This window comes from Bombina bombina, chromosome 6 (assembly GCF_027579735.1).
Source record: "Bombina bombina isolate aBomBom1 chromosome 6, aBomBom1.pri, whole genome shotgun sequence".
Lineage (NCBI taxonomy): Eukaryota > Metazoa > Chordata > Amphibia > Anura > Bombinatoridae > Bombina > Bombina bombina.
The window spans coordinates 460,856,314-460,881,308 of record NC_069504.1 but is presented as its reverse complement, the minus strand read 5'-3'; the positions used below and the strand labels follow the sequence as shown (position 1 = coordinate 460,881,308).

At 41.0% G+C, this 24,995-nt stretch overlaps 1 protein-coding gene across 1 annotated transcript in view; it reads right to left on the bottom strand.

The window, feature by feature from the left end:
- Nucleotides 1-3,427: 3,427 nt before the first annotated feature.
- ANKHD1 (ankyrin repeat and KH domain containing 1) overlaps nt 3,428-24,995 on the bottom strand; it is a gene marked incomplete in the record, with an annotated part of 1,187,903 nt that continues 1,166,335 nt past the window's right edge. The window contains 2 exon segments of the mRNA XM_053717232.1: nt 3,428-3,878; nt 4,633-4,797. Of these exon segments, the coding sequence (XP_053573207.1) occupies nt 3,819-3,878; nt 4,633-4,797 (225 nt within the window).

Genomic DNA, 24,995 nt, shown 5'->3' with positions numbered 1-24,995 from the left:
TATCCAAAATAATCAACACCTTTTCAACAAAGAACAAATGTACTTTAATAATTGAAAAATAATAAAAAAGTAGATTTGTTAGTGTTAATATCTGATGAAGAAAATTTCTGAAAAAAACATCATCAGAGAAGGATAAATTAGTATGTTGTTGGTCATTTGAAACTTCAATAATTAAAAAAGAAGTGAAAAAGACCTAAAAATTTTATTAGAAGGCACGAAGTCAGACAAAGCCTTTAACATAGAATCAGAAAAATATTTCTTATAAGTCTTCTAAATATTTCTTGTAAGAAAAGAAAATATATAAAGCATAAATACTAATGGATTCTGCATGTAAAAGTATAACATAATATCTTATTACAAACCATAGCTAAAGATAAACATGTATAACATTTAAAATAAATGAACTTAGCTTTGGTAGAACTGAAACTCAGTTAAGCGTTTTTCCAAAAGTGGCTTCTGATTCAGAGTCCAATTGAGACATCTTGCAATATGTAATAGAAAAAACAAAATATAAAGCAAATTTGATCAAATTCCTTAAATGACAGTTTCAGGAATGGGAAAAAAATGCCAATGAACAAGCTTCTAGCAACCAGAAGCAATAAATAATGAGACTTAAATATTGTGGAGACAACAATGACGCTCAAATTTTTTAGCGCCAAAAAAGCCGCCCACATTATTTGGCGCCTAAATGCTCTTGGCGCCAAATCCGGTAAAGCCGACATTTTTTGGCGCAAAAAAAGTCAAAAAAATGACGCAACTTCCGGCGACACGTATGACGCCGGAAATGACAAGAAAATTTTTGCGCCAAGAAAGTCCGCGCCAAGAATGACGCAATAAAATGAAGCATTTTCAGCCCCCGCGAGCCTAACAGCCCACAGGAAAAAAAGTCAAATTTTAAGGTAAGAAAAAATTGATTATCCATATGCATAATCCCAAATATGAAACTGACTGTCTGAAAATAAGGAACGTTGAACATCCTGAATCAAGGCAAATAAATGTTTAAACACATATATTTAGAACTTTATATAAAAGTGCCCAACCATAGCTTAGAGTGTCACAGAAAATAAGACTTACTTACCCCAGGACACTCATCTACATGTAGTAGAAAGCCAAACCAGTACTGAAACGAGAATCAGTAGAGGTAATGGTATATATAAGAGTATATCGTCGATCTGAAAAGGGAGGTAAGAGATGAATCTCTACGACCGATAACAGAGAACCTATGAAATAGACCCCGTAGAAGGAGATCATTGAATTCAAATAGGCAATACTCTCCTCACATCCCTCTGACATTCACTGCACGCCGAGAGGAAAACTGGGCTCCAATCTGCTGCGGAGCGCATATCAACGTAGAATCTAGCACAAACTTACTTCACCACCTCCACAGGAGGCAAAGTTTGTAAAACTGATTTGTGGGTGTGGTGAGGGGTGTATTTATAGGCATTTTGAGGTTTGGGAAACTTTGCCCCTCCTGGTAGGAATGTATATCCCATACGTCACTAGCTCATGGACTCTTGCTAATTACATGAAAGAAATGTATTTCCAAAGAGTAAAGTATTAGCATTTGAGAGGATTTCCGAGTGTGCACTAAACCACTATGCACAGTGTGAGACAGACTTGGCACTTTGTTTGTACAGTGTGTGCAGATGGCAGATCACTTTCATTTGCAGAGGAGGTAGGACTTAATTAGAAAATGTTTTTTATTTCTTTGTGCAATTTCGGATTGTAACTTTAGTGTGGTAGTAGTTGTATGGTAGGGCCAGGGGTCCATAAAAACACATTTTTTTAGCAGCAGTGTATTTATGATTATTTGACAATGCTGTAGAAATTCTATATTTAAAACCATGCAGAAATGTTTCCTCCTCAATACACAAATGGTAGGTGCCCATTTGGCAGATATGCATTTTTTAAATTTATATATGTGTATATATATTACATTCCAGTTTACTGCCCCTTTATGTAAGGACTTTCCAGATGCAAGGAGGCATTGTATCTAAGATTTTTACATCTGCATAAAATGTTATACTCTCAGACTAAGATTGCCCAGTGTTTCAAAATGAGACAGGTTAACTTAAAACTGTTCAGTTTACACTACAGCTGACTTAATTTTGAAATACATATAGAGTACAGCATTTTCAAAATCCATAAGTACAACTGACAGATGGGAACATTTGTACACTATATTTGAAGTGGTGCTCTTGGTTGGGTAAAATGGGGAAAAAACAAACATATGTCAACCTTTTAAAAGTTCTTTTCTTCATCTAGCCATCTACCCAGATCATTAATGTACAATTTTGAACTCACAGAATTATTTTTGTTGGCACATTTACAAATATGATTCTTTAAAAAGTGATCTCTTAATTTCTGCAATTTATTTATCATGCATGTCACACACTGTTGATTTAGGCGATGCAAGGTGCATAAATGTTTCCTCCTGTGAGTGTTTCTGTGGGTGTCTGTGTTTATGTCTTTGTGCTGTGGTTTGTGTCTCTATGAGTGTGTATGTATTTTTTTTTCTGTGGGTCTCTCTGTGAGGGTGGGTGTGTATGTCCTTGTGCATTTTCTGTGGATGTCTGTGAGGGTGTGTGCATATGTCTTTGAGCTTTTTCTATGGGTGTCTCTGTGAGGGTGTGTGTATGTTTGTCTTTGTGTATTTTCTCTGGATGCCTCTGTGAGGGTAGGTGTGTATGTCTGTTTTCTGTGGATGTCTCTGTGACGGGGTGTGTTTTCTGTGGGTGTCTCTGTGAGGGTGTGTGTATGTCGTTATGTGTTTTCTGTGGATGTCTCAGTGAGGGTGTGTGTATGTATGTCTTTCTGTGTTTATGTGGTTGTCTCTCTGTGTGTGTATGTCTTTGTGTGTTTTCTGAGGCTGTCTCTGTTGGTGTTTCCTTAGGGGTACGTGCAAGTTTGTGTGTGTGTCCATTGTCTGTTCCTTTTTAGGACATTTTGACCTTACTACTGATTATTCACATCTTTCTACAGACTTTGAGACTAATGAGACCTTTCCGGAAGTCACCAATCCACCATTTAACCTTTAAACTATTGTTTAGGCAGTTCATGGCCCTTCCTTTCAGCCACTGCATGCTGTTGTCATCATTTAATTGGCATCTTCCTTTACAAAAAGATAATCAGAACTCCATATTTTGTTTTCTAAACCTCCTTTTTTTACAAAACTGTAGTTTACCTCATTACTTGTCAGGTCAATGTAAACAAGTGCTGAGTGTCTGTGTCCGAGTGTGTTTCTTTGTGTGTCTGCTAGAGTGTCTATATGTGAATCCTTATGTGTGAGTGTGTGTGTGTTTCAGTGTATGAGTGTGTCTGTGTATGTTACTACCTTTACAACATTTCCACGTTTAAATAGACACTTAAGAATACAGAAGACAATTATTTTAAAGTGATAAAAGCCTGATACAAACGAAAAAACAAATTCAATGTGAGCACTTTTTTTTTATTGAATATTTGGGTAAATAGTTCACATTGACAGGCTACGTAAAGTAGAACCACTATATGACAGGAAATGTTTTCATGTTTGTAAACAATTATTCGGTTTTACCCCTTTGAAAAAATGGAACAACATAACCATATTTTTTGCAGCAAATTGGTATATTTATTCTTAAAGTACTGCAGTAGGTTTTGTTATATTAAACTTCAGAGGAGAATTTTCATAATTTACAAGTAATTTTGGATATGATTGAAAATCAGATTTTAATTGAAATAAAATCCAACTTTAAAATATGGATAATTAGGTTCACAGAAAAAAAAAATTCCTGGGGCTCTCTCAAGTATCCAACGTCTTGTGAAGAACTGTATCCTCCAATTCAATTTACATATTTCAAATGAACATTTCCAATGTGGGGTGCCCATGTTCCTGGCCATATCTAAAATAAGCAAAAAATATTAAATATTAAGATTACGTAAAGACATTCTTTATTAAAAAAAATAAAATAAAAAAAATAAGAGTCAATTTTGGCCATGCTCACAACACAAATGCAACTTAAAGTTACCAAAATGCCAACTGTCACAGCAACCTTATCCAACCTGTTGCTTTTTAGGTTTTCTTTGATTTAGCATATTTGTTTTTACTAAAGGAGTATGGTTTCATATCCCTTTAAAGTAGCATCCTCAATATATATTATATACATCCCTAAAGGAAACTGATATTTTAATTTATGTCCAACAAATTACCAAAAAAAGTGGTCTCCTAATGGTTTGGGGGAGCCCCTTGCACCTGTCTTTTTGCCATCTGTATGCCGTCACCCAAACACCCCTCTTTACCCTTTGCCTAGAGATTAGGATCACTAAGTATAAACTCCATTTTCTAAAAGGAACATATAGGAAAAGCACAATAATCATCTACGCTTGCTACAGACCCACAAAAAGCCAATATCAATGAATTACTGCAGAATAAGCTCTGGATTAGCTGCATAATCAAGCATACCTACAAAAATGCCCAAAATGTCCCTTTAGTTTTTGGTCAATACCATGATTTCTCTTTGGAAAAATGGTGTGTGCGCATGCATTATTTCAGTTAGATATCAATAGGAGAAGGAAAAAAGCACAGTAAATGCATTCAGATTCTATTGTATTTTGGTTTGTCTTCAAGAAAGTAACAAGAGAAACAATTTTTTTTACCTTCTGTGAATCAGAGCATTCTCCTGAATTAGGTAAAACCTTTATCATTGGACTCCAAGCAGCATCTGGCGCATGCAATCCATTGAAGAGTGCACTTCCAGGACCATCAGCTAGTTGAGGATGGGAAGGTATCATAGTTCCACCATACATAGAAATTGGCAGACCCTAGAAAATATAAAATCAAGACTGTTTAAAGGGAAATTAGGCATACAGATTGTAATATAAAATGTTCACTTATGGGTAGTAAAAAACATAATTTATGCTTACCTGATAAATTCCTTTCTTCTGTAGTGTGATCAGTCCACGGGTCATCATTACTTCTGGGATATTACTCCTCCCCAACAGGAAGTGCAAGAGGATTCACCCAGCAGAGCTGCATATAGCTCCTCCCCTCTACGTCACTCCCAGTCATTCGACCAAGGACCAACGAGAAAGGAAAAGCCAAGGGTGAAGTGGTGACTGGAGTATAAATTAAAAAATATTTACCTGCCTTAAAAACAGGGCGGGCCGTGGACTGATCACACTACAGAAGAAAGGAATTTATCAGGTAAGCATAAATTATGTTTTCTTCTGTTAAGTGTGATCAGTCCACGGGTCATCATTACTTCTGGGATACCAATACCAAAGCAAAAGTACACGGATGACGGGAGGGATAGGCAGGCTCTTTATACAGAAGGAACCACTGCCTGAAGAACCTTTCTCCCAAAAATAGCCTCCGATGAAGCAAAAGTGTCAAATTTGTAAAATTTGGAAAAAGTATGAAGCGAAGACCAAGTTGCAGCCTTGCAAATCTGTTCAACAGAGGCCTCATTCTTGAAGGCCCAAGTGGAAGCCACAGCTCTAGTAGAATGAGCTGTAATTCTTTCAGGAGGCTGCTGTCCAGCAGTCTCATAAGCTAAACGAATTATGCTACGAAGCCAAAAAGAAAGAGAGGTAGCGGAAGCTTTTTGACCTCTCCTCTGCCCAGAGTAAATGACAAACAGAGAAGAAGTTTGTCGAAATTCCTTAGTTGCCTGTAAGTAAAATTTTAGAGCACGGACTACATCCAGATTGTGCAGTAGACGTTCCTTCTTTGAAGAAGGATTTGGGCATAAAGAAGGAACAACAATCTCTTGATTGATATTCCTGTTAGTAACTACCTTAGGTAAGAACCCAGGTTTAGTACGCAGGACTACCTTATCCGAATGAAAAATCAAATAAGGAGAATCACAATGTAAGGCTGATAATTCAGAGACTCTTCGAGCCGAGGAAATAGCCATTAAAAATAGAACTTTCCAAGATAACAACTTTATATCAATGGAATGAAGGGGTTCAAACGGAACGCCCTGTAAAACATTAAGAACAAGGTTTAAACTCCATGGTGGAGCAACAGTTTTAAACACAGGCTTAATCCTGGCCAAAGCCTGACAAAAAGCCTGGACGTCAGGAACTTCTGACAGACGTTTGTGTAACAGAATGGACAGAGCTGAGATCTGTCCCTTTAATGAACTAGCAGATAAACCCTTTTCTAAACCTTCTTGTAGAAAAGACAATATCCTAGGAATCCTAACCTTACTCCAAGAGTAACCTTTGGATTCACACCAATATAGGTATTTACGCCATATCTTATGGTAAATCTTTCTGGTAACAGGTTTCCTAGCCTGTATTAAGGTATCAATAACTGACTCAGAAAACCCACGTCTTGATAAAATCAAGCGTTCAATTTCCAAGCAGTCAGCTTCAGAGAAGTTAGATTTTGATGTTTGAAGGGACCCTGTATCAGAAGGTCCTGTTTCAGAGGTAGAGACCAAGGTGGACAGGATGACAAGTCCACCAGGTCTGCATACCAAGTCCTGCGTGGCCACGCAGGTGCTATTAGAATCACTGATGCTCTCTCTTGTTTGATTCTGGCAATCAATCGAGGAAGTAACGGGAAGGGTGGAAACACGTAAGCCATCCTGAAGTCCCAAGGTGCTGTCAGAGCATCTATCAGGACTGCTCCTGGATCCCTGGATCTGGACCCGTAACGAGGAAGCTTGGCGTTCTGTCGAGACGCCATGAGATCTATCTCTGGTTTGCCCCAACGTCGAAGTATTTGGGCAAAGACCTCCGGATGAAGTTCCCACTCCCCCGGATGAAAAGTCTGACGACTTAAGAAATCCGCCTCCCAGTTCTCCACTCCCGGGATGTGGATTGCTGACAGGTGGCAAGAGTGAGACTCTGCCCAGCGAATTATCTTTGATACTTCCATCATAGCTAGGGAGCTTCTTGTCCCTCCCTGATGGTTGATGTAAGCTACAGTCGTGATGTTGTCCGACTGAAACCTGATGAACCCCCGAGTTGTCAACTGAGGCCAAGCCAGGAGGGCATTGAGAACTGCTCTCAATTCCAGAATGTTTATTGGCAGGAGACTCTCCTCCTGACTCCATTGTCCCTGAGCCTTCAGAGAATTCCAGACGGCACCCCAACCTAGAAGGCTGGCGTCTGTTGTTACAATTGTCCAGTCTGGTCTGCTGAATGGCATCCCCCTGGACAGATGTGGCCGAGAAAGCCACCATAGAAGAGAATTTCTGGTCTCTTGATCCAGATTCAGAGAAGGGGATAAGTCTGAGTAATCCCCATTCCACTGACTTAGCATGCACAGTTGCAGTGGTCTGAGGTGTAAGCGTGCAAAGGGTACTATGTCCATTGCCGCTACCATTAAGCCGATTACCTCCATGCATTGAGCCACTGACGGGTGTTGAATGGAATGAAGGGTGCGGCAAGCACTTTGAAGTCTTGTTAGCCTGTCCTCTGTCAGGTAAATCTTCATTTCTACAGAATCTATAAGAGTCCCCAGGAAGGGAACTCTTGTGAGTGGAACGAGTGAACTTTTCTTTTCGTTCACCTTCCATCCATGTGACCTTAGAAATGCCAGCACTAACTCTGTATGAGACTTGGCAGTTTGAAAGCTTGAAGCTTGTATCAGAATGTCGTCTAGGTATGGAGCTACCGAGATTCCCCGCGGTCTTAGTACCGCCAGAAGAGCACCCAGAACCTTTGTGAAGATTCTTGGAGCTGTAGCCAATCCGGATGGAAGAGCCACAAACTGGTAATGCCTGTCTAGGAAGGCAAACCTTAGGTACCGATAATGATCTTTGTGAATCGGTATGTGAAGGTAAGTATCTTTTAAATCTACAGTGGTCATGTACTGACCCTCTTGGATCATAGGTAAAATTGTCCGAATAGTCTCCATCTTGAACGATGGAACTCTTAGGAATTTGTTTAGGATCTTTAAGTCCAGGATTGGTCTGAAAGTTCCCTCTTTTTTGGGAACCACAAACAGATTTGAGTAAAACCCCTGTCCCTGTTCCGATCGTGGAACTGGATGGATTACTCCCATTAACAAGAGCTCTTGTACGCAGCGTAGAAACGCCTCTTTCTTTGTCTGGATTGTTGACAATCTTGACAGATGAAATCTCTCTCTTGGAGGAGAGTATTTGAAGTCCAGAAGGTATCCCTGAGATATTATCTCTAGCGCCCAGGGATCCTGAACATCTCATGCCCAAGCCTGGGCGAAGAGAGAAAGTCTGCCCCCCACTAGATCCGATCCCGGATCGGGGGCCCTCAATTCATGCTGTTTTAGGGGCAGCAGCAGGTTTCCTAGTCTGCTTGCCCTTGTTCCAGGACTGGTTAGGTTTCCAGCCTTGTCTGTAGCGAGCAACAGCTCCTTCCTGTTTTGGTGCAGAGGAAGTTGATGCTGCTCCTGCTTTGAAATTACGAAAGGAACGAAAATTAGACTGTCTAGTCTTGGCTTTGGCTTTGTCCTGAGGCAGGGCATGGCCTTTACCTCCTGTAATGTCAGCGATAATCTCTTTCAACCCGGGCCCGAATAAGGTCTGCCCTTTGAAAGGTATATTAAGCAATTTAGACTTAGAGGTAACATCAGCTGACCAGGATTTTAGCCACAGCGCCCTGCGTGCCTGAATGGCGAATCCTGAATTCTTCGCCGTAAGTTTAGTAAGATGTACTACGGCCTCCGAAATGAATGAATTAGCTAGTTTAAGGACTCTAAGCCTGTCCGTAATGTCGTCCAGAGTAGCTGAACCAATGTTCTCTTCCAGAGACTCAATCCAGAATGCCGCTGCAGCCGTGATCGGCGCAATGCATGCAAGGGGTTGCAATATAAAACCTTGTTGAACAAACATTTTCTTAAGGTAACCCTCTAATTTTTTATCCATTGGATCTGAAAAAGCACAGCTATCCTCCACCGGGATAGTGGTACACTTAGCTAAGGTAGAAACTGCTCCCTCCACCTTAGGGACCGTTTGCCATAAGTCCCTTGTGGTGGCGTCTATTGGAAACATTTTTCTAAATATCGGAGGGGGTGAGAACGGCACACCGGGTCTATCCCACTCCTTAGTAACAATTTCAGTAAGTCTCTTAGGTATAGGAAAAACCTCAGTACTCGTCGGTACCGCAAAATATTTATCCAACCTACACATTTTCTCTGGTATTGCAACTGTGTTACAATCATTCAGAGCCGCTAACACCTCCCCTAGTAATACACGGAGGTTTTCCAGTTTAAATTTAAAATTTGAAATATCTGAATCCAGTCTGTTTGGATCAGAACCGTCACCCACAGAATGAAGCTCTCCGTCCTCATGTTCTGCCACCTGTGACGCAGTGTCTGACATGGCCCTAATATTATCAGCGCACTCTGTTCTCACCCCAGAGTGATCACGCTTACCTCTTAGCTCTGGTAATTTAGCCAAAACCTCAGTCATAACAGTAGCCATATCCTGTAATGTGATTTGTAATGGCCGCCCAGATGTACTCGGCGCTACAATATCACGCACCTCCCTCTGAGCGGGAGATGTAGGTACTGACACGTGAGGCGAGTTAGTCGGCATAACTCTCCCCTCGTTGTTTGGTGAAATTTGTTCAATTTGTACAGATTGACTTTTATTTAAAGTAGCATCAATACAGTTAGTACATAAATTTCTATTGGGCTCCACTTTGGCATTGCAACAAATGACACAGGTATCATCCTCTGAATCAGACATGTTTAACACACTAGCAAATAAACTTGTAACTTGGAAATACAATTCAATTAGAATATTATTAAAACGTACTGTGCCTTTAAGAAGCACAGAAGATCTATGACAGTTGAAAATTAATAAATTGAAACAGTTATAGCCTCAATCCTTGTAAATAACACAACTTTAGCAAAGGTTTAATCCCATTAGCAAAGATAACAAATTCTGAAAGCAGGAAACAAATTACAGAATAAACGTTTTTTATCTCAGTCAAACTATAATTCTCACAGCTCTGCTGAGAGAAATTACCTCCCTCAAAATAAGTTTTGAAGACCCCTGAGCTCTGTAGAGATGAACCGGATCATGCAGGGAATACAATGAGTTGCTGACTGAAATATTTGATGTGTAGAAAAAGCGCCAAAAAACGGCCCCTCCCCCTCACACACAGCAGTGAGGGAGAACAGAAACTGTCAGAAAACAGATTAAGCAACTGCCAAGTGGAAAAATAGTGCCCAAACATTTATTCACTCAGTACCTCAGTAAATGAAAACGATTTTACATTCCAGCAAAAACGTTAAACATAATCTCTAGTTATTAAACAGCTTTATGTATTTCTTACAGTGTAATTCTAGTGAAGTACCATTCCCCAGAATACTGAAGTGTAAAGTATACATACATGACATTATATCGGTATGGCAGGATTTTCTCATCAATTCCATTGTCAGAAAATAAAAACTGCTACATACCTCTATGCAGATTCATCTGCCCGCTGTCCCCTGATCTGAAGTTTACCTCTCCTCAGATGGCCGAGAAACAGCAATATGATCTTAACTACTCCGGCTAAAATCATAACAAAAACTCTGGTAGATTCTTCTTCAAACTCTGCCAGAGAGATAATAACACACTCCGGTGCTATTTTAAAATAACAAACTTTTGATTGAAGATATAAAACTAAGTATAATCACCATAGTCCTCTCACACATCCTATCTAGTCGTTGGGTGCAAGAGAATGACTGGGAGTGACGTAGAGGGGAGGAGCTATATGCAGCTCTGCTGGGTGAATCCTCTTGCACTTCCTGTTGGGGAGGAGTAATATCCCAGAAGTAATGATGACCCGTGGACTGATCACACTTAACAGAAGAAACAAAATTTATGCTTACCTGATTAATTTATTTCCGGACATGGAGAGTCCATGACATAATTCCAATTACTAGTGGGATATTCACTCCTGGCCAGCAGGAGGTGGCAAAGAGCACCACAGCAAAGCTATTAAGTGTCACTTCCCTTACCCATAACCCCCAGTCATTCAGCCGAAGGGAAATGGAAAAAGAAGTTAACACAAAGGTGTAGAGGTGCCTGAGGTTGAAAAAAACAAACATAATTTATGTAAGAACTTACCTGATAAATTAATTTCTTTCATATTGGCAAGAGTCCATGAGCTAGTGACGTATGGGATATACAATCCTACCAGGAGGGGCAAAGTTTCCCAAACCTCAAAATGCCTATAAATACACCCCTCACTACACCCACCATTCAGTTTAACGAATAGCCAAGCAGTGGGGTGAAAAAGAAAGGAGTAGAAAGCATCAACAAAAGAAATTTGGAAATAATTGTGCTTTATACAAAAAATCATAACCACCATAAAAAGGTGGGCCTCATGGACTCTTGCCAATATGAAAGAAATGAATTTATCAGGTAAGTTCTTACATAAATTATGTTTTCTTTCATGTAATTGGCAAGAGTCCATGAGCTAGTGACGTATGCGATAGCAATACCCAAGATGTGGATCTCCACTCAAGAGTCACTAAAGAGGGAGGGAATAAAATAAAAACAGCCATTTTCCGCTGAAAAAATTAATCCACAACCCAAAAAAATACGTTTATTTTCATAATTGAAATAAAAAAACTTAAATCAAAAGCAGAAGAATCAAACTGAAACAGCTGCCTGACGAACTTTTCCACCAAAAACTGCTTCCGAAGAAGCAAATACATCAAAACGGTAGAATTTAGTAAATGTATGCAAAGAGGACCAAGTTGCCGCTTTGCAAATCTGATCAACTGAAGCTTCATTCTTAAAAGCCCACAAAGTGGAGACCGATCTAGTAGAATGAGCTGTAATTCTCTGAGGCGGGGCCTGACCCGACTCCAAATAAGCTTGATGAATCAAAAGTTTCAACCAAGAAGCCAAGGAAATAGCAGAAGCCTTCTGACCTTTCCTAGGACCAGAAAATGAAACAAATAGACTGGAAGTCTTCCTGAAATCTTTAGTAGCTTCCACATATTTCAAAGCTCTTACCACATCCAAAGAATGTAAGGATCTTTCCAAAGAATTCTTAGGATTAGGACATAAGGAAGGGACAACAATTTCTCTATTAATGTTGTTAGAATTCACAACCTTAGGTAAAAATTGAAAAGAAGTCTGCAAAACTGCCTTATCCTGACGAAAAATCAGAAAAGGAGACTCACAAGAAAGAGCAGATAGCTCAGAAACTCTTCTAGCAGAAGAGATGGCCAAAAGGAACAACTCTTTCCAAGAAAGTAGTTTAATGTCCAAAGAATGCATAGGTTCAAATGGAGGAGCCTGTAAAGCCTTCAGAACCAAATTAAGACTCCAAGGAGGAGAAATTGATTTAATGACAGGCTTAATACAAACTAAAGCCTGTACAAAACAGTGTATATCATGAAGTATAGCAATCTTTCTGTGAAATAAAACAGAAAGAGCCGAGATGTGTCCTTTCAAGGAACTTGCAGACAAACCCTTATACAAACTATCCTGAAGAATGCCAGGATAATTTATGAGAAGAACACCATGAAATGTAAGTCTTCCAAACTCTATAATAAATCTTTCTAGAGACAGATTTACGAGCTTGTAACATAGTATTAATCACTGAGTCAGAGAAACCTCTATGACTTAGTACTAAGCGTTCAATTTCCATACATTCAAATTTAATGATTTGAGATCCTGATGGAAAAACGGACCTTGAGATAGTAGGTCTGGCCATAACGGAAGTGGCCAAGGTGGGCAACTGGACATACAAACCAGATCCAAATACCAAAACCTGTGTGGCCATGCTGGAGCCACCAGCAACACAAATTATTGTTCCATGATGATTTTGGAGATCACTCTTGGAAGGAGAACTAGAGGCAGGAAAATGTAAGCAGGATGATAACACCAAGGAAGTGTCAGCGCATCCACTGCTTCCACCTGAACATCCCTGGACCTGGACAGGTATCTGGGAAGTTTCTTGTTTAGATGAGAGGCCATGAGATCTATCTCTGGAAGACCCCACATCTGAACAATCTGAGAAAATACATCTGGATGGAGAGACCACTCCCCTAGATGTAAAGTCTGGCGGCTGAGATAATCCGCCTCCCAATGTCTACACCTGGGATATGCACCGCAGAGATTAGACAGGAGCTGGATTTCGCCCAAGCAAGTATCCGAGATACTTCTTTCATAGCTTGGGGACTGTGAGTCCCACCCTGATGATTGACATATGCCACTGTTGTGATATTGTCTGTCTGAAAACAAATGAACAGTTCTCTCTTTAACAGAGGCCAAAACTGAAGAGCTCTGAGAATTGCACGGAGTTCTAACATATTTACTGGTAATCTCGCCTCTTGAGATTTCCAAACCTCTTGTGCTGTCAGAGATCCCCAAACAGCTCCCCAACCTGAAAGACTCGCATCTGTTGTGATCACAGTCCAGGTTGGCCGAACAAAAGAAGCCCCTTGAACTAAACGATGGTGATCTATCCACCACATCAGAGAGTTTCGTACATTGGGATTTAAGGATATTAATTGTGATATCTTTGTATAATCCCTGCACCATTGGTTCAGCATACAAAGCTGTAGAGGTCTCATGTGAAAACGAGCAAAGGGGATCGCGTCAGATGCTGCAGTCATGAGACCTAAAACTTCCATGCACATAGCCACTGAAGGGAATGACTGAGACTGAAGGTGCCGGCAGGCTGCAACCAATTTTAAACGTCTCTTGTCTGTTAGAGACAGAGTCATGGACACTGAATCTATCTGGAAGCCTAAAAAGGTGACCCTTGTCTGAGGAATCAAGAAACTTTTTGGTAAATTGATCCTCCAACCATGTTTCCGAAGAAACAACACTAGTTGATTTGTGTGAGATTCTGCAGTACGTAAAGACCGAGCTAGTACCAAGGCATCGTCCAAATAAGGAAACACCACAATACCCTGTTCTCTGATTACAGAGAGTAGGGAACCCAGAACCTTTGAAAAGATTCTTGGAGCTGTTGCTAGGCCAAATGGAAGAGCAACAAATTGGTAATGCTCGTTTAGAAAATAGAATCTCAGAAACTGATAATGTTCTGGATGAATCGGAATATGAAGGTATGCATCCTGCAAGTCTATTGTGGACATATAATGTCCTCGCTGAACAAAAGGCAGAATAGTCCTTTATTATCACTATCTTGAAAGTTGGTACTCTTACATAACGATTCAAAATTTTCAGATCCAGAACTGGTCTGAATAAATTTTCCTTTTTTGGGACAATGAATAGATTTGAATAAAACCCCAAACCTTGTTCCTGAAAAGGAACTGGCATGATTATCCCTGATGACTCCAGGTCTGAAACACACTTCAGAAAAGCCTGAGCTTTTACTGGATTTGCTGTGATACGTGAGAGAAAAAATCTTCTCACAGGAGGTCTTACTCTGAATCCTATTCGATACCCTTGAGAGACAATGCTCTGAATCCATTGATTTTGGACATATTTTATCCAAATATCCTTGAAAAACCTTAATCTGCCCACTACCAGCTAAGCTGGAATGAGGGCCGCACCTTCATGCAGACTTAGGGGCTGACTTTGGTTTCCTAAATGGCTTGGATTTATTCCAATTTGAGGAAGGCTTCCAATTGGAAGCAGATTCCTTGAGGGGAGGATTGAGTTTTTGTTCCTTATTCTGACGAAAGGAACGAAAACGGTTTGAAGCCTTAGATTTACCTTTAGGTTTTTTATCCTGAGGCAGAAAAACTCCCTTTCCCCCAGTGACAGTTGAAATAATAGAATCCAACTGAGAACCAAATAAATTATTACCTTGGAAAGAAAGATAGTAATCTAGATTTAGATGTCATATCAGCATTCCAAGATTTAAGCCACAAAGCTCTTCTAGCTAATATAGCTAAAGACATGGATCTAACATCAATTTTGATAATATCAAAAATGGCATCACAAATAAAATGATTAGCCTATTGCAGTAAGCGAATAATGCTTGATAAGTCAGAATCCAATTCTTGTTGCGCTAAATTCTCCAACCAGAAAGTTGATGCAGCCGCAACATCAGCCAAAGAAATTGCAGGTCTGAGAAGATGACCTGAATATAAAGATTCAAGCTTCCTATCTAAAGGATCCTTAAAGGAAGTACTATCTTCCATAGGAATAGTGGTACGTTTAGCAAGAGTAGAAATAGCCCCATCAACTTTGGGGATTTTTCCCCAAAACTCTATAGATTTTGCTTGTAAAGGATACAATTTTTTAAACCTTGAAGAAGGAATAAAACAAGTACCTGGCTTATTCCATTCCTTAGAAATCATATCAGAAATAGCCTCAGGAATAGGAAAAAAAAAAACCCTGGAAAACCACAGGAGGTTCAAAACAGCATTTAAACGTTTATTAGACTGAACGTCAAGAGGACTGGTTACCTCAATATCCAAAGTAATTAACACTTCTTTTAATAAAGAACGCATATACTCTATTTTAAATAAGTAGATTTGTCAGTGTCAATGTCTGAGGAAGGATCTTCTGTATCAGATAGATCCTCATCAGAAGAGGATAAATTATTATGTTGTTGGTCATTTGAAATTTCATCAACTAAATGAGAAGTTTTAAAAGACCGTTTTATGTTTATTAGAAGGTGGAAATGCAGACAAAGCCTTCAGGATAGAATCACAAATAAATTCTTTAAAATTTACAGGTATATCATGCACATTAGAAGTTGAAGGAACTGCAACTGGCAATGTACTATTACTGATGGATACACTATCTTCATGTAAAAGTTTATCATGACAACTATTACAAATGACATTCGGCGAAACAATTTCTACAATTTTACAACAAATGCACTTAGCTTTGGTAGAACCGATGTCAGGCAGCAATGTTCCAGCAGAAACTTCTGAGGCAAGATCAGATTGAGACATCTTGCAAAAAGAGAAAAAACAACATATAAAGCAAAATTATCTATTTCCTTTCAGGAATGGGAAAAAATGCAAATAGCATAGCCCTCTGATAGAGAAAAAGGCAAGAGGCAAACATCAATGGGGTATTGAAATAATGAAAAAGTTTGGCGCCAAAAATAACCGGAAATGACACACTCGCGTCACTAATGACGCAACTGTGTGAAAGGTCTTGGCGTCAAGTATGACGCCGGAAAGGACGAAGTTGCGTCAGACGTATTTTTTCACGCCAAAAATATTTTCGCGCTAAGAATGACGCAATAAAGTTTAGCATTTGACGCACCCGCGGGCCTAATACCGCCCGCAATTTGCAAGAAGTAGTCAATTGAAAAAAAGACTAAACCCCAGGTAAGAAATGCATTTCTTAAAAAAATGTTTATATTTCCCAAATATGAAACTGACAGTCTGCAGAAGGAAATACATGAACCTGACTCATGGCAAATATAAGTACAATACATATATTTAGAACTTTATATAAATGCATAAAGTGCCAAACCATAGCTGAGGTGTCTTAAGTAATAAAAAAACATTCTTACCAAAATACACCCATCCACATATAGCAGATAGCCAAACCAGTACTAAAACAGTTATCAGTAGAGGTAATGGTAAATTGAGAGTATATCGTCGATCTGAAAAGGGAGGTAGGAGATGAATCTCTACGACCGATAACAGAGAACCTATGAAATAGACCCCCGTTAGGGAAATCATCATATTCAATAAGTGATACTCCCCTTCACGTCCCTCTGACATTTGCTGTACTCTGAGAGGAATCGGGCCTCAACAATGCTGAGAAGCGCATATGAACGTAGAAATCTTAGCACAAACTTTCTTAACCACCGCCATAGGAGGCAAAGTTTGTAAAAACTGAATTGTGGGTGTGGTGAGGGGTGTATTTATAGGCATTTTGAGGTTTGGGAAACTTTGCCCCTCCTGGTAGGATTGTATATCCCATACGTCACTAGCTCATGGACTCTTGCCAATTACATGAAAGAAAACACTGTCTTAATTAAGGGAGGGGTCGTGGACTGTCCATGTCCGGAAAGAAAGAAATTTATCAGGTAAGCATACATTTTGTTTTCTTTCCTAAGACATGGAGAGTCCCCAACGACATTCTAATTACTAGTGGGAACCAATACCCAAGCTAGTGGACACGGAATGAACAGGGAGGGAGAACAAGGCAGCAGGCCTAAACCGAATGTACCACAGATTGAAGAACCTTTCTCCCAAAAGAAGCCTCAGCCGAGGCAAAAGTATCAAATTTGTAAAAAGTATGCAGAGGACACCAAGTTGCAGCCTTGTAAATCTGTTCCACAGAAGCTTCATTCTTGAAAGCCCAAGAAGAGGAGACAGCCCAAGTGGAATGAGCCATAATTTTCTCAGGAGGCTGCTGACCAGCAGTCTCATAAGCAAAACGAATAATACTTCTCAACCAGAGGGAAAGAGAAGAAGTTGCCTTCTGACCCCTACGCTATCCTGAGAAACAAACTGGAGGTAGAATATTAAAGCGCGCACAACAACCAAGTTATGCAAGAGACGTTCCTTTTGAGAAGAAGGATTAGGAAAGAGAGAAGGAACAACAATTTCCTGGTTAATATTTCTATCCGAAACCACTTTAGGGAGAAACCCCAATTTAGTACGAAGAACCGCCTTATCTGCATGAAAAACAAGGTAAAGGGAATCACACTGTAAAGTTGAAAGTTCAGAAACTCTATGAGCAGAGGAAATAGCAATAAGGAACAAAACTTTCCAAGATAATAACTTAATGTCTAAAGAATGCATAAGGAATGCATTGGCTCAAACGGAGCCTGCTGCAAAACTTTAGGAACAAGGTTCAAGCTCCAAGGAGGAGCAACAGATTTAAACACAGGCCTGATTCTAACCAGGGCCTGACAAAAACATTGAGCATCTGGCACATCCGCCTGACGTTTCTGTAAAAGAACAGACAGTGCAGAAATCTGACCCTTCAGAGAACTGACTGACAACCCTTTCTGCAGACCTTCCTGGAGAAAATACAAAATTCTAGGAATCCTGACCCTACTCCAAGAGAAGCCTTTCAATTCACACCAATATAGGTATTTACGCCATACCTTATGGTAATTTTACGAGTAACAAGCTGACTGACTCCAAAAATCCCCGCTTAGACAGTACTAAGTGTTCAATCTCCATGCAGTCAACTTCAGAAAACGAGATTTGGATGGAGGAAAGTACCCCGAGTTAGAAGGTCCTTCCTCAGTCAACCTCCAAGGTGGCCGAGATGACATCTTTACTAGGTCTGCATAATTCTAATAGCTCCTGCGAGGCCATGCAGGAGCTATTAGAATTATCGATGCTTTCTCCTGTTTGCTATGAGCAATAACTTGTGGAAGGAGCACAAACGGAGGAAACAGCTATACTAGATCGAAATCCCAAAAAACTGCCAGAGCATCTATCAGGGCGGCCTTAGTATCTCTTGACCTTGAACCGTACTTTGGAAGCTTGGCGATCTGACGAGACGCCATTAGATCCAACTCCGGCCACTTGAGTGTTAACCTGGAGAACACCTCCGGATGGAGGGCCCACTCCCCGGGATGAAAGGTCTATCTGCTCAGAAAATCTGCCTCCTAGTTGTCCACTCCTGGAATGTGGATGGCAGAGAGGAGACAATTGCGAGTCTCCACCCGGAATAATCCGAGTCACCTCCTTCATGGCCAAGGAACTTTGAGTTCCTCCCTGGTGATTAATGTAGGCCACTGAGGTGATGTTGTCCAACTGGAATCTGATAAACCGGGCTATAGACAACTGAGGTCAGGCCACTAGAGCATTGAAAATCGCTCTCAACTCCAAGATATTTATTGAAAGAGAAGACTCCTCTCGAGTCCATAGGCCCTGAGCCTTTAGCGAGTCCCAGACTGCTCCCCAGCCTAGCAGGCTGGCGTCTGTGGACACAATCACCCAGGAGGGTCTCTGGAAGTATGTTCCCTGAGACAGATGATCCTGAGAAATCCACCAAGAAAGAGTCTATTGTCAACTGGTCCAGATCCGAATGGTTTCCGTTCCATTGTCTGAGCATGCATAACTGCAGAGCTCTCAAAAGGAACTGAGCAAACGGAACGATGTCCATGGAGGCGACCATCAAACCAACTACCTCCATGCATTGAGCTACTGACGGTCAGACAGTAGACAGAAGAGAGAGGCAAGAAGAGATAATTTTTGCTTTTCTGACCTCCGTCAGAAAGATCTTCATAGATAGGGAATCTATGATGGTCCCTAAGAAAACCACCTTTGTAGCTGGAACAAGGGAACTCTGGGAACGAAGAAAAGACAAGATCTCCAAGTGAGATTTTGCTAGTTGAAAAGATGGCGCCTGAACCAAGATGTCGTCCAGATAGGGTGCCACCGCTATTTCCTGAGACCTGACAACTGCCAAATCTGTTTGTGGTTCCCAAATAAGAGGGAACTTTTCGACCCATTTTAGACCTGAAGAAGTGTCTCTACAAATTTCTCAGGGTTCCATTCTTCAAGATGGAGACCATTCATTCCATTCTTTCTTTAGTCCAAGAGGGTCAGTTTATGACGACCATAGACCTGAAAGACGCGTATCTTTATGTTTTCATCCTCCGGGATCATCACAAATTCCTGAGATTGGCTTTCCTGATATTACATAAACAGGAGACAGCAGGAGTCTGTAAACGCATGTATACACATCCGTCGCAACAGCCGACACAGAAGGGCAGCAACTAAGTGATGGTACACCAAGTCCAAAGAGAGGAAGATCACGTGACTGGCAAACAGGAACTGGGCAGCAACTAAAAGCACGCATTCCCTTCCGTACTAAAGGAGAAATAAAAGCCGTTTACAGCTCCATGTCAGCTCCACTGTACAGCCCTTCCAACAACATGCCCCAAATAAAACTTGCCACACTACAAAAGTTTAACAAAAAGAGCCACAGAGGAAAACTTCCCAAATTAAAGAAAATGTAATCCCCAGCCTCCACATACAAATGTGCCTGCCTCAGCAAATCCTATGCATAAAGGATTATCCTGTCCCAATAGTCTGCAGAGTTAACTATTTTCTTGAAGTGCAAGTCTCCAACACCTAGAAGACAAAAGCACTTACCTGCAATTTAGCTGTCCGGCAGGAAGACAGCTTACCAGGCGTGAAAGGACACATACTCCTTACAGAGACCCGAGGAAAAAGAACGAACAGAGTAACCAACTCTGGCTTTCTGTGACTAGGGCAGCAAATATGTTAGGAAAACATAGGAAAGCTTTGCTGTGGTGCTCTTTGCCGCCTCCTGCTGGCCAGGAGTGAATATTTCACTAGTAATTGGAATGACGTTGTGGACTCTCCATGTCTTAGGAAAGAAATAGCTTTGCAATATACTTTATTTTAGACCTCTTGACTCTAAAAATTATAGGTGATCCTGAGTTCCTGTAACATAATGGGAACCACAATGTAGAATCCTAGGTATCTAATCTTTTCTTCAGAGGACAATTAGGATGCATTTTCATTCTAATCAGGATGTAATATATTTGAGCGTTGTCTTTTTTTAAATGCTTTCTGAATAATAAAATAATGAAGATTAAAAAGGGCAAATGGGATAAAGGAAAATTCAATGGGATGGCAATTTAATGATAAAACATTTTAAAATATTTGTGCAATAGAATAAGTACGGATTCTAATAAACAGGACAAAAACTTAAATTATGCTTACCTGATAATTTTCTTTTCTTCAGATGGAAAGAGTCCACAGCTGCATTCATTACATTTGGGAATTTAGAACCTGGCTACCAGGAGGAGGTAAAGACACCCCAGCCAAAGGCTTAAATACCCCTTCTACTTCCCTCATCCCCCAATCATTCTGCCGAGGAACAAGGAACAGTAAAAAGAACAAAAATAACAGACGCCCCACAGAAAATATACGGGTGGAGCTGTGGACTCTCTCCATCTGAAGAAAAGAAAATGATCAGGTAAGCATAATTTAAGTTTTTCTTCATAAATGGAAAGAGTCCACAGCTGCAGTCATTACTTTTTGGAAAACAATACTCAAGCTATAGAGGACACTGAATGCAAAAACAGGAGGGTACAAGAGGCCGCCCATTCTGAGGGCACCTGGTCTGAAAACCCTTACACAACAAAATCCCGCTTCGTCCGAAGCCAAGAACAACTTTGAAAAAAAAAGAAAAGGCCCAAGGACACTGACCCGAAGATAGTCCACATCCTTGCGAGGGCCCGTAGGAACTAGACTCTACTGAATCAACAGCCTCCAAGAGACACCGTCCCCAGCAGTCGGTCTCTAAACAACACACCCTTTACTAAACAAAGGGAACAAACTACCGTATTCTTCCACAAGGAAGAAAAGGCACAGAGAATTATATCAACCTTGAAAGGAGGAAAGGCTGAGTAGACCTCGCCAGGGATCAAACTTGCAACCCTCTGTTTTGTTAGAGTGCAGAGTAGCCACAGTGCATTAGTATGCTGAGGTAGCTTCCACACAATGAGTCCTAAAGAAAAACACAGAGCAAAAACCTGAGAAACCGGGTCAGGCTAACAGAGACCCAACCAGCCTCATAGAAACAAGGGGAGGCAACGCCCAGACCCCAGAAATACAGAAATCACGGGATAAGGCCAGGAGTCTGAAACAGAGAGAGGATCTTCCCCTAACACAGAGCAACCGCACTCTAGAAAGCAACTGAAGACGAAGGTCCCCAAGTTGCAAAAAGGTATAGCAGAATACCAAAATATTCAGAAAGAAACCTTGTGCAGCAAGCTCAGATGGGTCTGACTAACAACACCTGAATCAAAAACACTGCACATTGCAGTCATCTAAAAATGACTCTGAAACTTAAATACTTACAGGGCAAGTAGAAAGCAGCTGAAAATAGGATCCTTCAGATTGCTAAGTATCCACTAACCAACGGATAACGTCGCTGGCTATCTAAGAGCCGCCAGTCCTTCCCACAAATCTTGAATTTGGAGAAAGGAGAAACATCAAAAAGGCTTACTGTACCTCAAATGCTCTGAGGACGAAATAGCAGAGCAACAGATCTCAGATCCTGCTCCAAAACCAGACCAGCCCAAGCAACAGACATGTCTGATAGACAGGGGGACAGAAGACCCCAACCACAAGCCCCAGGGAATGAAAGAAAAGAAAAAAATAGGGGGGGACTCACTCCAACAGAGCTCGGGTGCCCAAGGGCAGCACTAAGGGAAATGAAAACAAGAACAGAGTCACCTGAAAGAGAGTAGAAGTCTAATCTCCATAATCCTTTCAGATTAACGTTCCAGAGGACCACATCCAAGGGAGAAGAATGCAAAGCATCCCGAACCCAGGCAGAAAAACATCCTCTAAGGAAAAAGCTTGGAAAAAGAGACAACACCACCTATCGCCTCTGATATGGAGACGACTAACTCCCGAAGGAAGACAGAGCCTCACAGCCTTCACTTCCAGAAAGTCTCAACCCAAAAGAAGAGAAGCTCTAAATGGAATAAGCCCAAAAAGGACACTTCCAAAGAGACCATAAAAGGCAAAACTGTAAGAAAAGCGGTATGAAGGACCTAAATCCTCCAAGCCTCCAACCCACAATGTGAAGGAACAATCTAGTTCCCGAAAAATTCAGAAACAACTGAACATGTCGCCATGGATCTCAACTGAGTCCCGGCCCACTAGATTGAAATGCGAATGAGGACTGAACCGATCCCCCATGCCCCTAAGCAACCACGGACCCTCAAGTTCCCTCAGGATGCTAGTTGAAGCTTGTAAAACAAGACAATCACACAATCATATCATGATGACTGGGCGCCCTTACCAGACCAACCGGACATAAATAGGTGCCACGTGTCTGAACTAGGCCTGAAAGACAGAAGGATTTGTACCCAGTCAGGACCAGCCTGAAACCAAGGGCCCCAGCACTGTCAAGGCCACATAGTCTCCCCTGATGATGGAGGGATAAAGAACAGTCAGACAGACTTTTGTAAACAGAACGATCCAAATCGCGAGTATCAATCCCAGAGAGAAAAGTTCCCGAAGGAAACCCCACACCACAACATGAGCTTTAAACCAAATAAAAATCACCTCACCGGATGAAAATAAAAGATAAGGCAACCCGTAGGTTATCGCCCAGGAAGAACAGACAGACCTGCAGGACCAGCCTAACAGGGGTCCGAGAGTTCCAAGCTCAGAACTGGAAAAGGATACACAAATAACGAAGACTATAAGAAGATTATTTCATCCCCTTATGTCTATGTATGCAAGCCAGTCGAAGAGTAAGACTGAGAATCCCCAGACCGTTTAAGAGTGGGATCCTGCAGCAACACCAAAAATGTGCCTTAGTAGGACATGAAGGCTCGCCAGTCTATAACGAAAGTCGCAACATACCTCCACCGGGACAAAACGAAACAACGGTCCCGAAGGATGACCTCCTGAGGCCTCAGGGGCAGTCGCTCCCCCGGAAGGCTGAACTGGACCAGGCGATCCCAAGCCTGACAAGCCCCGGTTTACGAAACAGACAATATTGTAAGCACACTCCCAGGAGGTGCAGATGCGCCAGCGCCAAAGATATGGCCATGCGGAACCGTGTCGTAGGAACAGGCCACACTCTTGATGGAAGGGAAATCGTCTTGTGAGAAATAGAATCCTCAGAGATGGATGGCTCAGTGGGCACCCGATTCCCCGATCCAGAGGAACACAGCACTCTAAGGAGGGGTATTTAAGCCTTTGGCTGGGGTGTCTTTACCTCCTCCTGGTGGCCAGTCTAAATTTGTTTAATTCAGTTATTATTCATTTTATTTTATCTCTATCTCATATTAAATCTCATAGATATTCACTGGCGATTCTAATTTGTGAACAGAAAGGGTCAGACATAGCAAGACTACAAGTTTTAGGGATCATATCAAGAAAGTACTAACAAGATGTGTTCATCATTAGATATAAAAGATGTTTTTATTGTATGATGTTTTGATGTTTTTTATGTGAGCAATGATATATTTATTTTGCTCATTTGTACTGAATATTATTAAATTACCAGACCACTATGTTGTCACAGGTGAGGAGTATTTTACCTGTCCACTCCCCCCCACCTGATTGGTCCAATAGTGCTTTAAATAACAGTATACTTTGCTCTTATCTAGATCGTCATTACCTTCCCTTGAAAAAGCCCGGTCTAAACCCGGGAGAAACGCGTTGGGCTACACTATCTGGACAATATATGCACACTTATGCTCAATTGCCAGCTGTTCAGTGAGGTTAACTGCAGTCCACACCAGATTTCACCCCAAGGGTTATACGCTGGGAGAACTTTAGGGGGTCTTTCAAACTGTTCTGGAGGGGATTTTTTTGCGGCTCACCTACACAGTGATCTATTTTACAAGCTGGTTTTAATTAGTTATTCTGTAAGTACTAGTACTATTTTATCTTGTGCGCAGTGCGCTTGTTAATAAACTCCACTTGATGAGAGTGCACTTCTCTGTCTTTTGTCTTGCATGTGTATACGTACAACTGAGGGGAGAGAACTCAGTATCAACGTAAGTCTGGGGTTTGTTTTCCCTTGTTCAAAGGAGATTTGCCTGGTATTTCGGCGCTGGACTGTCATTTGGCAGGATCAGACTGATATGCTACAGGAGATTTTACCTTTGTGAAAGGCATAGTGTGCAGAAAGAGTTTGTACCCTGGGAGTAAGGAGGGACTAAGCAAGGAAGTATTTCCAGCTTCAGTTCTAAGCCTAGTTGAGTGCATCTCTCTGCTTTTCTGAGAACTCAGTATCAACAAAGCGGCATTTAAGGAAAACATCCATCTGTTAACACTTAACGGACACTCATTGTCACAGCACCACAACGGATTTCTTCTATCCCTGAAACACAGAGCTTAAGGTTGTACCTGTGACTTACCCTCTGCCATTGCAGAGTTTACATTGAGGTACATTACGGCTAATAGACTGGTCATCTACATTTGGTATTCAAACTAGTTCATGTATCCATAACATAGCTTGGTTTTCTTTACTATATCGCAATTTACGTGTGATTTATGTAACATAGATTGTTGAAAGATTGTGGCCATTTTTATTTATGATATTTGGTTATATAAGACATCGGGAAATTTAGCACAGTTTGTTTTTCCATTTGAGTCGAAATCAGAGACATCCGTCTTCAAGAAGCTTCCATAACTGGGACACTGCTGCCTCAGGAGA